The 12,025-nt window shown below is 32.9% G+C and overlaps 1 protein-coding gene across 1 annotated transcript; it reads left to right on the top strand.

Annotated features, from left to right (window-relative positions):
* On the top strand, nucleotides 1-4,037 carry LOC141665475 (uncharacterized). Its single transcript, XM_074471459.1, has 11 exons — nucleotides 1-57; nucleotides 522-1,004; nucleotides 1,182-1,519; nucleotides 1,670-1,673; nucleotides 1,729-1,876; nucleotides 2,248-2,602; nucleotides 2,755-3,017; nucleotides 3,155-3,418; nucleotides 3,503-3,608; nucleotides 3,699-3,768; nucleotides 3,855-4,037. Exons 1-11 carry the CDS (start codon nucleotides 1-3, stop codon nucleotides 4,035-4,037), a joined length of 2,271 nt encoding a protein of 756 aa, XP_074327560.1.
* Nucleotides 4,038-12,025: the final 7,988 nt, after the last annotated feature.

The raw sequence follows: 12,025 nt of genomic DNA, 5'->3' as shown, positions 1-12,025 counted from the left end.
ATGCAGAATAAGCCTGCTATTGCTGGTTATGTCTCTGTTACATACATTATTTTGACAGTTTGTTTTATCTGTTACTATTTAGGTATAATATTATGAACCTATTTTGATCAGCAGATGGTTATGCGACATTCGGATCTCCTGATGTAGAATGTCCCGAGTGCCATGCTATAACATGGAAAGAAGAGAGGGTTAATAAAAATGTCACTCGTGGTTTGCCAAAGTTTAGCATCTGTTGTTCACATTGTCAAATAAAATTGCCCGAAACTCCTCCAATTCCTTCATACCTATTTGAGTTGTACAATAATAAGGCTAAATCAAGACATTTCAATAAAAACATCAAACTCTATAATGCCATGTTTGCTTTTAAATCTATAGGTGGTAAGGTGGATAATTCGATCAATCGTGGCAGAACTCCTTACATGTATCGGCTTAATAGTCAAAATCATCATGTTTTCGGTACTCTCATATCGGATGATGGAGAAGATCCCAAATTTTGTCAAATTTATATATATGATACTTAGCACGAGGTTGATAAACAAACGAAGTGGGTTAAAGTTGATGATGGTGACGAAATAGACACTGGAATTGTTGAAGGGTTGATTAGAATGTTGGATGATACTAATCATTTGGTTCGCAAATTTCGTTATGCCCGTGATCATTTCAGAGAGGAGCCTATAAGAGACACGAAGATAAAGATTAAAGTTAGTCATTCAGAAAGTGGGCGTGAGAATAATATTGGTCTTTCTAAGGAAGTTGCAATTGTAATGGTTGAAGACGAACAAACCACTGTTGGTGAACGTGACATTATTTTAGAGAAACAAAATAAAGATCTTGAAAGAATCTCAACTTTTCATCCGTTACTAATGGCACTACAGTACCCACTTCTGTTTCCAGCCGGCGAGGATGTATATCATGATGAAATATCTTATGTTGATCCTGAGAACCAGTACAAGAAGAAACGTAAGCGGATAACAATGAAAGAGTATTATGCTTACAGGTTACAAGTACGCCTGAATGAAGGTATTGCTGGAATTAAATTTATTATTTAAATTTGTACTATTTTTTTATTGTTATGTATGCTTACAAATATTAGATTATTACTACAAACAGGATTACAAGTTTGATTGGGTGGTAAATTGTTCCAGCAGTATGTAGTTGACGCTTTCTCATATATTGAGCAGTCGTGTCACTGGTGGTTGCGTACTCATCAGACCATTCTAAGGAATGATCTGTATAGTAATATAGCGAAGAAGGTAAGGAATGGGAATTTAGATTCCACCACCACTGGGAAAGGTTTTGTGCTTCTAGCAAATTTCATGGGATCTAAAAGATATATGCAACAAAATTTTCAAGATGCACTTGCCGTTTGTCGTGTTGTTGGTCATCCTGACATTTTCCTAATGATGACTTGTAATTCTCAATGGAATGAAATACAAGAAATGATGAAGAAATTACCTGGTTGTTCTGCTTCTGATTCTCCAGATATAATATCACTCGCGTTTCACTTGAAAGTGGAACAGTTGCTAGATGACATAAAGACCAAACATTATTTTTGAGTATGTATTGGAGGTATTACTTAATTTTGTAACTAAATATATGTGTATGTAACCTGTTTACTGTTATTGTTTTAATTTAATGTCTGATTTTTATCATATTTTTTCCATTTCAGTGATGTATGTAGTTGAATTTCAGAAGCGAGGACTTCCTCATGTTCATTTGCTGATTTAGATTAATTCTAAGTCTAAAAAGAATTTGTCTACCAATGTCGATAAATATGTATCTGCGGAACTTCCTGATCCTGAAACTGACCCTGTAGGTTATGCTGTTGTGCAATCTATTATGATTCATGGGCCTTGCGGAATGGATAATCCCAAATGTGCGTGTATGAAGGATTTTAAATGTACGAAGCATTTCCCGAAAAAGTAAGTTAGAAAAATGAATACATTATGTAAGCTTGATTTTTATGTTTCCATTTATCCTGACTATTTAACAATTATGACATGTATCAAGCTTAAACATCTTTTGACCAATCCGGTTTTCCAATTTACAAACGTCATAAAACAAATATTACTGTTTCTAAAGGAAAGTGTAATCTGGATAATCAATGGGTAGTTCCATATAACCGCGATTTGTTAGTCAAATACCAGTGCCACATGAATGTTGAGATTTGTTTCCATGCACGTAGTTTAAAGTACTTATTCAAGTATTGTCTTAAATGACACGATCGTGTTACTGTTGAAATAACAGGGCAAAATGGAGGGAACACAGAGAAATCTGATGAGGCAGTTGATGAGAATAATGAGTATTTTGACGGACGGTATATATGTGCATCCGAGGCTGCTCATCGTATTTTTGGTTTTCTAATACATCATCGATCCATATATGTTCATCGTTTATCATTCCATTTGCCCGGTCAGAGGAGCTGTACTTTTCAGGAGCAAGAGTGTCTTCAAAAAGTAGTCAACTTCGAGAAGTACCGTCATAGCCCACTGGAAGCATTTTTCCAACTGAATCGCACCAATCCTAATTTCGGACAATACACCTATGATGAAATTCCACAATTTAATGTTTGGAATGATACAGATCAGATATGGACACCACGGTAAAGGGGTAAATAGATTGGCTGTCTTTTGTATATACATCACAATGCCGGTGAATTGTGGTTTTTACGGTTGTTGCTGTCAAAAGTTCGTGGTCCTACTTCATTTGATAATCTAAAGATAGTTAATGGTGTGCAGTAAAGAAATTTCAAAGATCATGTCGTCATTATGGCTTGCTGGATGATGATAATGAATGGCATGAGGTTTTGTCAGATGCTGCTAAATCTAGTTTTCCAGGTCAAATTCATCATTTGTTTGTGCATATTATTGTTAATTGTCAAGTAACAGATATCCGACATCTGTGGAACGAGCATTTGAAGAACATGATTGATGACATCATTCTTGGTCGTAGAGACAAATCTGGTGGTTTGCAAACAATTTTAAATGAGAAGCAGCTGGAGTTTTATGCATTGGTAGGTTAGTTCGTGTATTATTTTATGCTCTATTAAATTGTTATGCATTTGTATTTATAATTTGATTGTACATAATTCATTGTATTGCTTGAACACAAATGTGATGTTTTAGTTATAATTTTTTATTTATAATTTATGCAGAGATTGATAAATTGCTACGTTGTATTGGAAAATCTCTAGAACATTTTAAGCAATTACCGATACCTCCTCGAAGTTACTTGCAGACTGGTTCGAATAATTTGGTTATCGATGAAACCAGTTACGACATGTCCGAGATGGCAGCAGAGTTTGATAAGCGATTCCCGAAATGTTATCTTGAACAATTACATATTTACAATGCTGTTCTTCAATCAGTTCAGGAAAATGCTGGTGGATTATTCTTTGCATACGGTAGTGGAGGTTGTGGTAAAACTTTTCTTTAGAAAACTTTAATTTATAAACTGAGGTCCATGGGTCTAATTATACTCCATGTTGCCTCTTCTGGCATAGCTGCGACACTTATGCCTGGAGGTCGCACTGCGCACTCAAGATTCAAAATACCGATTATCCTTGATGATTATTCATCATGTGGCATTGGCCATGATTCAGATATAGCGTAGCTCATAAAATGTACCAACTTTATTATATGGGACGAGGCTCCTATGCAGCACTGTTATGCATTTGAATGTCTTGATCGTTCTTCAAGAGACATAATACGATTGGTTCATCCAAGCAAATATGAGTTGCCATTTGGGGTATCACAGTATTGCTTGGTGGTGATTTTCGACAGATTCTTCCTGTCATTTCCCTAGCATCCCGTGGCGATATTGTCTCTGCATGTATTACCAGGTCTTACTTGTAGCATCATGCTCAGATTTACATTTTAAAGAAGAATATGAGACTTAACCAAGGTCAGTCAGAAGAAGAAGTTGCGAACCTTAAGAATTTTTTCGATTGGGTTCTAGAGATTGGTAATGGTAAAGTTGCTCCTCCTTTGGATGGTCTTTATGACTATGTAGAAGATGATATTATTGTGCCTGACTAGTTTTGTGATCTAGAAATGAAAAATGATATGGGCAATATTATCCAATGGACATATCCTGATTTTTTGAACAAGTACAAGTCTTCACGCTACCTAAGTGAACGAGCAATTTTAACTCCTACAAATCAGGTTGTAACTCATTTGAATTCAGCAATTATTGATACTATTCCTGGGGAATCCCTTTCATATTTTAGTGTGGATAGGGCTGAAGATTTTGGTGGTACATCATCTGATTTAAGCTTTGCGTTCCCACCGGAATATTTAAACTCCATAAATATTGCTGGCCTACCACCTAATGAGCTAAAACTGAAAGAAGGAGTTGTTGTAATGCTAATGCGCAATTTGAATCAAACCCTTGGTCTATGTAATAGTCTCTTGAAAGGGTTGGTCTCTTCCTTCCTAATCCAGTTTTTACGCATGGGCAGCTTTATGTTGCCTTCAGTCGTGTTACCTCTCCAAACGGACTGAAAGTATTTATCGACTCCCCAACTGGTGCATCAACAAATATGACGCGCAATGTTGTTTTCAAGGAAGTTTTTTTATAATATTCCAGCAATATAAGTAATATGACTAAACGGTTATTGGAATCTTGACGCACTTTTTTTGTATTGCAAAATTTTGATGAAATCATTTTGTGATTTGTGATTTATACATAAGTACTTTTTTGTATAAGTTTATGACAGTGAGTTATTGGAAAGGATTGATTTTGGATGAATGATTTATAGATATATATTATTAAGAAAGCTCATATAAGAAATTTTTTTGCTACTTATGAAATTTTCAATAAATCTATCATAAATTTATAGTTCCTTATGATGTTTATCCCGTTTTAAACCCTCCATTTGTGGTTATTGTTGCATATGGTGTATAGAATTTGATTCAACAGGCCAAGCATAGAGTTTCCGATATAGTGTAACATTGTCTTACTTTTGTTCTCACATGTTGAAGTTTGATTAATTGAATGTATTTTCTTATTGCTACCTTTACCCTGTTTGTTCATATCATGTATTTAGTAAAACCTTATCTCTACATCAATCTAACTTTTTTTGTTTGTTTAGTTCTTTTGTTTTAGTCATGATGCCTGCCGATGCTTTTACCATTTTTGTGTAAGACAAACCTTACATTTCTGTATTACAGTACCATTGTACCACATATACAATTTTATCATATATAACTATACTTTGACATTATTGTAGGTAGTTTTATACATTTTGTTCTATGCCAAAAACTTGAGATTCAGGTAGTTGAAAAATATTTCTGTAATTTCACTGAAGTACCTAAGATGAAGTTCAAAAAATATGATAGTGTGCTGGATCTTAACACTGAAAAGAGTGAATGGTCATTATATGTTAGGGCTCAAGCAGTTTGGAAAGGCATTAACCGAAATACCAATGAATTTTATGGTTTCAACATAATATTTGTGGATGATCAGGTATTGATCACATGACTCTGTTTAAATTTTTTTTAATCTATATATAAATTTACTTATTTTCTTTTGTTATTCTGAATATAGAACTGCAGAATCCATGATTTTATTAGTAACAAGATTTCTGTTGGTTTTGCTGAAGACCTTAAAGAAGGAGATGTCTACACTGTTTTAAATTTTAAGGTTAAGAAATATGAAGGAGATGAAACTAACAGAGCAGTGAAGACGGGAAAACATATATACTTCGACTCTGAGATAAAGCTTGAACCTTTCAAGGAAGACGGCTGCAATATAGATAGTTACTCCTTTGATTTATTTGCTCTCGAAGTTCTGGCAAAATACATCACTAATAATCGATATTTGATTGGTATAATTATCTTTCATTAATTTCAACTGTGTAACTTTCTTTACTTTAATATTCTGAGCAGTTAATTCAAAGGTATTTAAAATGCTTCTGTAGATATAATTGGAGTAATTAATACTGCTAACCCCAGTTGTGTCTTTTCAAAGGAATATAAAAAAATGCATACTTAAAATATAAGATAACAGATGGAAGGTATTGATATCCCTCTTAATTGCACATTTCCACCTTTTCATTTTATAATTTATTTACTTCCCATTTTTGACAGATTTTTGCCTTATTTGACTATTTTGTAGTAATGTGGTTATTGTAACCTTTTTTAATGAGTTTGCTGAAAGTTTTGAGAAAGCATTCAAAGAAATTGCTGAGGTGCATGTAATGGTCATTATAGCATGTGCTAAAGTGAATAAATATGATGATAAATTATTTTCATTTATCATAAATTTCAATCCCTGACTCCTTAGTGAATTGTGTATTAAGTATGTAACCAATTGTCATTTCAGGAGAAATAGGTCTTACGAACTTCCCAGTAAACAGATTTTATCTGAAACCTAATCATTTCAGTGTTAAAGAGTTCCAAAACCGATATGAAAGAGTTACATCAATAATATTTATATCAAATTATGTTGTTATTAATAGGTGTTAATGCATGATGAAATGGATATCGTGGAAGAAATTGATAACAAGTTACACACTCTGCAGGAAATCAAAAATATGGGAGAAGACATTATTGATGTAAAAGAAATAAAAATTATAATATTAGTCCATTTAATTGAAAGTATTATATATGCTCACCATTACTGGTTATACTTGTACATAAAAATGTTTCATGTCAAGTCATTGTGAAGAAGGTTGAAGAAAAGAATAATTGGTATGATAATGTATGCAGCAGTTGCAGCAAAGAGGTTAATATTATGGATGGAAGGTTTCGATGTACTGATTGTAATAGAAACATACCCTTTCCTGAGAAGCGGTATGAATTAATTATCAGTAATTTTCATTTTTAGTGTTGTTATTTATATGCTTAACTGAAATGGTCTAAAGAATTATCAATTAACTCTTTATCATAGATTCCGTTTGTGCACTATTTGTTCCGATCAAAATGGTATTCTTGTAATTATTTTTCATGATGATGAAATCCAACATTTGATTGGGAAAGATGTTTTTGAAGTTGAGAATGATGATAGCCAGGTAAGCATAGATGAATACTTATGCTAATCTACTAATCATTGATTTATTTTTACCAAAACTATTCAATTGACAATTATTTCTTAAACAATATGTGAATCTAGGTTGGTGAAGGGATTAATTTTCCACCTCTACTGTAACGCCCCCAAATCTTGGGTCAGGAATCTAGGTCGTCACACAATCCTTCAATCATGTGTAACCTGCATTAACTCAATAATCCAATAATTTCATATCACAGACCCCCAATCTCACACACTCACAAGTTATAGCCTTGGAAACGACGTACAACAAGTATCATCTGTTATTAAAACTCAAATATACTTTACAGGATCTCAAACAATTATTCATAACCTCTACATAAAGTTACAATAATTACGACTGATATCTTATACCTATCTGATACTCTGGCCCACCTGAGACAAAGCTACTAGGGATTCTCCCCATGACTGCAAGCGACTAAGTCCCACACCGGCATACTGGTTATCTGTTGTGTTGTGTCATTTATAAGAAAGAAAGAGTGAGCTATAATGCCCAGCATAATAATGTACAGTATGAAATGACTGTATGATAGACTCAAGTAAAACATCATATATGATAAATATGTTTTATTCAAAAATATTTTTCCTTGGTGATACACACCTTCTTTTGAAAATAATTTTTTAGTGGATTTATTATCCTATGAATACCTTAATGGTAAACCCAGCACTAAGCTTGGGTTACGGTATTGCATCACAATTCCAGTTGGAAGAATAGGACGTTAATTGGAGTCGCCGCATACGATGATCAGTCGTACTATGGAAAAATAGTAACCTTTTCTACTAGTAGAAGGATGACACCTTCGTATCCCGGTTATCACCCTTGCCGCATTCGGGCTACGTGTCCCATTTTGGGTATACACATACTTCACAAGTTCCTGAGTACACAGAGTACCTTCGCCTGCGGTACCTTTGGTAGTCTCCCTAGTACACATAGTACTGGAGTCTACCCCTCCCTTGTCCTTTAAAAGAATTATATCATATCTCGAGAACTCGAACCATATCGAAGTTCCCCCAAGCATTTTGCTTGTTGATAGAAACAACTTATCTTATTAGGGTATATATATGTATACGTACTTCCGAAATTTTCGGAGGAAGTACTAAGATAATGTGAGTTGACCGTTGTCAACAGATAGATAAATGAGAGGGAGTTTCTTTTGAAACTATATTCAAAATATTTAAAATATGTCGAGATAATATTCTTCGACAATCTGGAATTATTCGAATGATTTTCTGAAATTCAGAAAGTATTTTAAATCAGGTTTTATGATTTTTAAATCATTCTAAATCATTTAATAATTAATTAATAATTAAATAATTAAACCTAGAATAATTATACTTTAAAAGAATATTTGAAATAATATTCCTCAACTAATTTATGTTTAAGAAATTTAAAGTAACCTTTAATAATTGGTCGAGTTTGAAATGAATAATCGTTGGAGAATACTTCTCCTATATTAAATTAATAACCGAAATAATATTCATTGTTCAAGTAAAATATAGTTGAGGGAATATAATCGTTGGAAATCATTTTAATAAAAGTTTGAGGTATTTAATGTTTCGCAAGTGGACATTGAGTCTCTTGGAATAAAATAAGTACGGACTTTTAATGGTCCAAAACACCTCTGGGATGATTCCCGAGTTTATACTTTATAAAAAACTGACCGACTCTCGGTCTTATAACTTATATATCACGCTCTACTATAGCGTTTGTATTCTTAAATAAAATACCTCTGGAATACTTTCGGGTTTTCATAAAATTATACTGACCGATCCTCGGTATAAGATATACCCCTCATTTATACAACGCTACTCTCTAGCGTTATCGATTGAAATTCGGTAATATACATATACCAAAATCATTATCATATTGTATGATATTATATAACATAATTCGTAAAACATAGTAAATATAGCATCATGTATATATCGACATTATTTGAAAATAAACACAACACAACAGTTTCAAAAAGGTAGGGTTTGAAAACTTGCCTGGAGTCCAAGATACGTTTTTCGATTTCCTCTCGTTTCGGGTTTCTATTCAACAAATATCATAATCTTAATCATTATTCCTAATCTCATCACCAACTTATATTTCTAATAAGTTCAATACTTCATAATTTTCAATATTCGACCGACTCGAAATAACTATCAATCCTTGGTTGAAACGGACGGTCAAAGTGGTCTTTTATAGTTGACTTTACCGAATGTTACTATTACGCGACTCGCACTCTAACATTTTCAATAAATCATAAAATTAATATTTTAATACAAAACCACCTCGAAGAGCTTCTTGAGTGATTTTAATATTTATCCTAAAAGTTTCATTTTGATAAAATGAATTTAATTAGGTGAAACGGATTTCAATAGTTCGGTCAACTACAGAGTTTTACTATTCAAACCGCTTTCACTAAAATGTTGATATCTCTCAAACCGTTAACTCAATTGATGCACCATTCTCGCGTGCGCGATCTAGAAAAAATTTAAAACACATCATTTGAAAATGGTTTTCTGGGCAGAGGGCTAAAATCCCGAAATGGCAGTTTCCTAACAGGGGTTGTTTTTGACGTTCGCACTCCGCGCGACCTTGGCTCCGATATTTTTATAAAATTTAAAAATCAACATTTTTACTTGAAATTTTTATGGAAGCTAAAAACTCTATTTCTTACTCTCTGTAAAAATTTCATGATTTTTAAATATTTTTAAGTCGATCATTTATATTTATAAAGTTCGTAATTTGTAGCAGTTTTGTCGCGTAAATCCCTTTTACTAAAACGGTCATTACTTTTGATCCGTAAATCGGAATCAAGCGATTAAAGTGCCTAAACGATCCTTATAAAATTTTCTATCATAATAAAGTGTTAATTTTTAAGAAACTACAGTTTATACATTTGGGAACTTCTGCAGAATCTTAAGTTGAGTTTTGTTCATTTTAATGAGGTTACGATTACGATTCGAGTTTCGTTTACGTCTTAAATCATTATACCACCATCAACAATCATCAAATCATCATATTAACACTAACTCCTCTCAAGAACATAATGTTCTTGAGGCAAAAATCACCAACCTTAAAACTAATTATCTAAACATCAAGATAATATTAAATACATCACCAAAACCATACTTATATCCAAGATCCTTAATTTTCTTGAAACTTAAAACTTAAACAAAGTTTGGATGAATGTTTATACCTTCCTTAAAGCTAATACTTAATAAAGTCCTAAGATCCTTGATGATGCCTTGGTCTATCTTTAGGAGCCTTAAACTTCCATGAAAAATCAAGAAAACAAGTTAGTGATTTTCGGAGTTACTATTCACCACCAATTTTGAGCAAGTATTTGACTATGCTATACTAATTCAATGGCCATGAAATTTTGAAAGTACCTTGTACATGGTATGAGGAAGATTTTGTTAAAATTTGGTGATTTTTGAATGTGTAGAGCATGAGATATGAATTTTTCTTCCCAAGGTGTTCTTGGAAATCAGCATTGGGTTTTTGGAGAGAGAGAGAGAGGATTGCCTTGCTTGCTTCTTGGAAATGTGGTGGAAATAGGCTTCTTGTTAATATAGAAAGTGTGTAGGACAAGATGCATCCTATTTTCAAAGGCTAGGCTTAACTAGGTGTCTCATTTGTCAAAGCTTGCATGATAAGCTCCTTGGATTTTATGTTTATTGAAATTTGTTATTTATCTATTTTTGTAACTAGAATCCTAATTTATTACTTGTTGGATAAATTTATAAATACTTAATTTTCCTAGGTTATCACTTGATCCCTTGTCATCCTACATTATCTCGCATTCGTTCACGTATGTTTAAATCAATTCCCGTAAATGCTACGTCGAATAATTCTGCTTATCGTAAATCATTACCATTTCCAGTGCTCGTACTTGGTTATGAGTTATGAAATTATAATTCTCAATATTTTCTTGGTAGTAGTATAATTCTCTTATTCCTCGATGGCTCGTAAAATTATATTAATTGGACTATTTGTTTTCTTCGAAAACTCACGACTTTTGCATACACTCATTTAGTACGTATAACCACAATATAAACTCGGAATCTTAAATTAAAAACTCGTATATAGTGTAGTCGCAAAAGTTTTTATTAAACCGCAAGGTTACTATTTATAAAGGTCTTTTACGGATGTCAAAATTTTGGGTTCTTACATCTACTTAAGCAATTTGAAAAGAAAGAGTCCATTGTTACTTTATGTCCATCTGAAGAGAACATTAAGAAATTATGTAATGTGTATTTGGCAAAGAAAGTTACTCATGTTCCTGAGAAGACTGGAAATTATATTCCTACAGAGCCACAAACTCCAGGAAATATTCAGATATCACTGAATGGTGAAAGAATCTGTTTGCTTTAACTTGCACCTTCTTGTTTGGAAAAGAAACATTAATATTTTTAACTGTGTAACAGGAAAGTGGTAATAATGATGTTCCCCCGGGTTTTCCCCCTACTGATAAGTCTACCAACAGGATTAGAACACGCAAGAGCAAATTTTCTGTAAAATGTGAACTAGATGACAACATACCTTTGGCCAAGCAAAGGAAATCATAGTTTGTGAGTGTTTACTTTCTTCCTCTTTATTCAATTCTCTACACTTTTTGCTGCTATATATTTAAGGTTATTACCTATATTTTAGGTCTTTGCATTGATAAGTTGTTGGACGTTGATTTGAGATGGTTTTTGGATGATGTTTGGTAATCAGACAATGGCATATGGCTACTTTATATTTGCTGGACCACTTATTTATTTCAATTTGGTTGTAACCTAAATCTTGAGGAACATTTGTACTTCTTAATTGTTATTCTGTTGGATGCTGAACATTTGAAATAAGTTTTTTGTGGTCCAACTATGTCAGAAATCATATTGTTATGTTACTTTTACGTGAAAAGTTATCTGCTTCATATAATATTTTTACTATATTTTCCACATTTAGAATGAAAGAATCAGGTTATATAATGTACCAGATCTA

This window comes from Apium graveolens, chromosome 6 (genome assembly GCF_009905375.1).
Source record: "Apium graveolens cultivar Ventura chromosome 6, ASM990537v1, whole genome shotgun sequence".
NCBI lineage: Eukaryota > Viridiplantae > Streptophyta > Magnoliopsida > Apiales > Apiaceae > Apium > Apium graveolens.
The sequence above is the reverse complement of the archived record's forward strand: the minus strand, read 5'-3'. Positions and strand labels throughout refer to the sequence as shown.

Coding starts and splice junctions, on each gene's coding strand:
- LOC141665475 (XM_074471459.1), top strand. CDS start 1: ATGCAGAATAAGCCTGCTATTGCTGGTTATGTCTCTGTTACATACATT. Junction 2,603..2,754: donor GATCAGATATGGACACCACG/GTAAAGGGGTAA, acceptor GAAATTTCAAAG/ATCATGTCGTCATTATGGCT. Junction 3,609..3,698: donor GGCCATGATTCAGATATAGC/GTAGCTCATAAA, acceptor TCGTTCTTCAAG/AGACATAATACGATTGGTTC.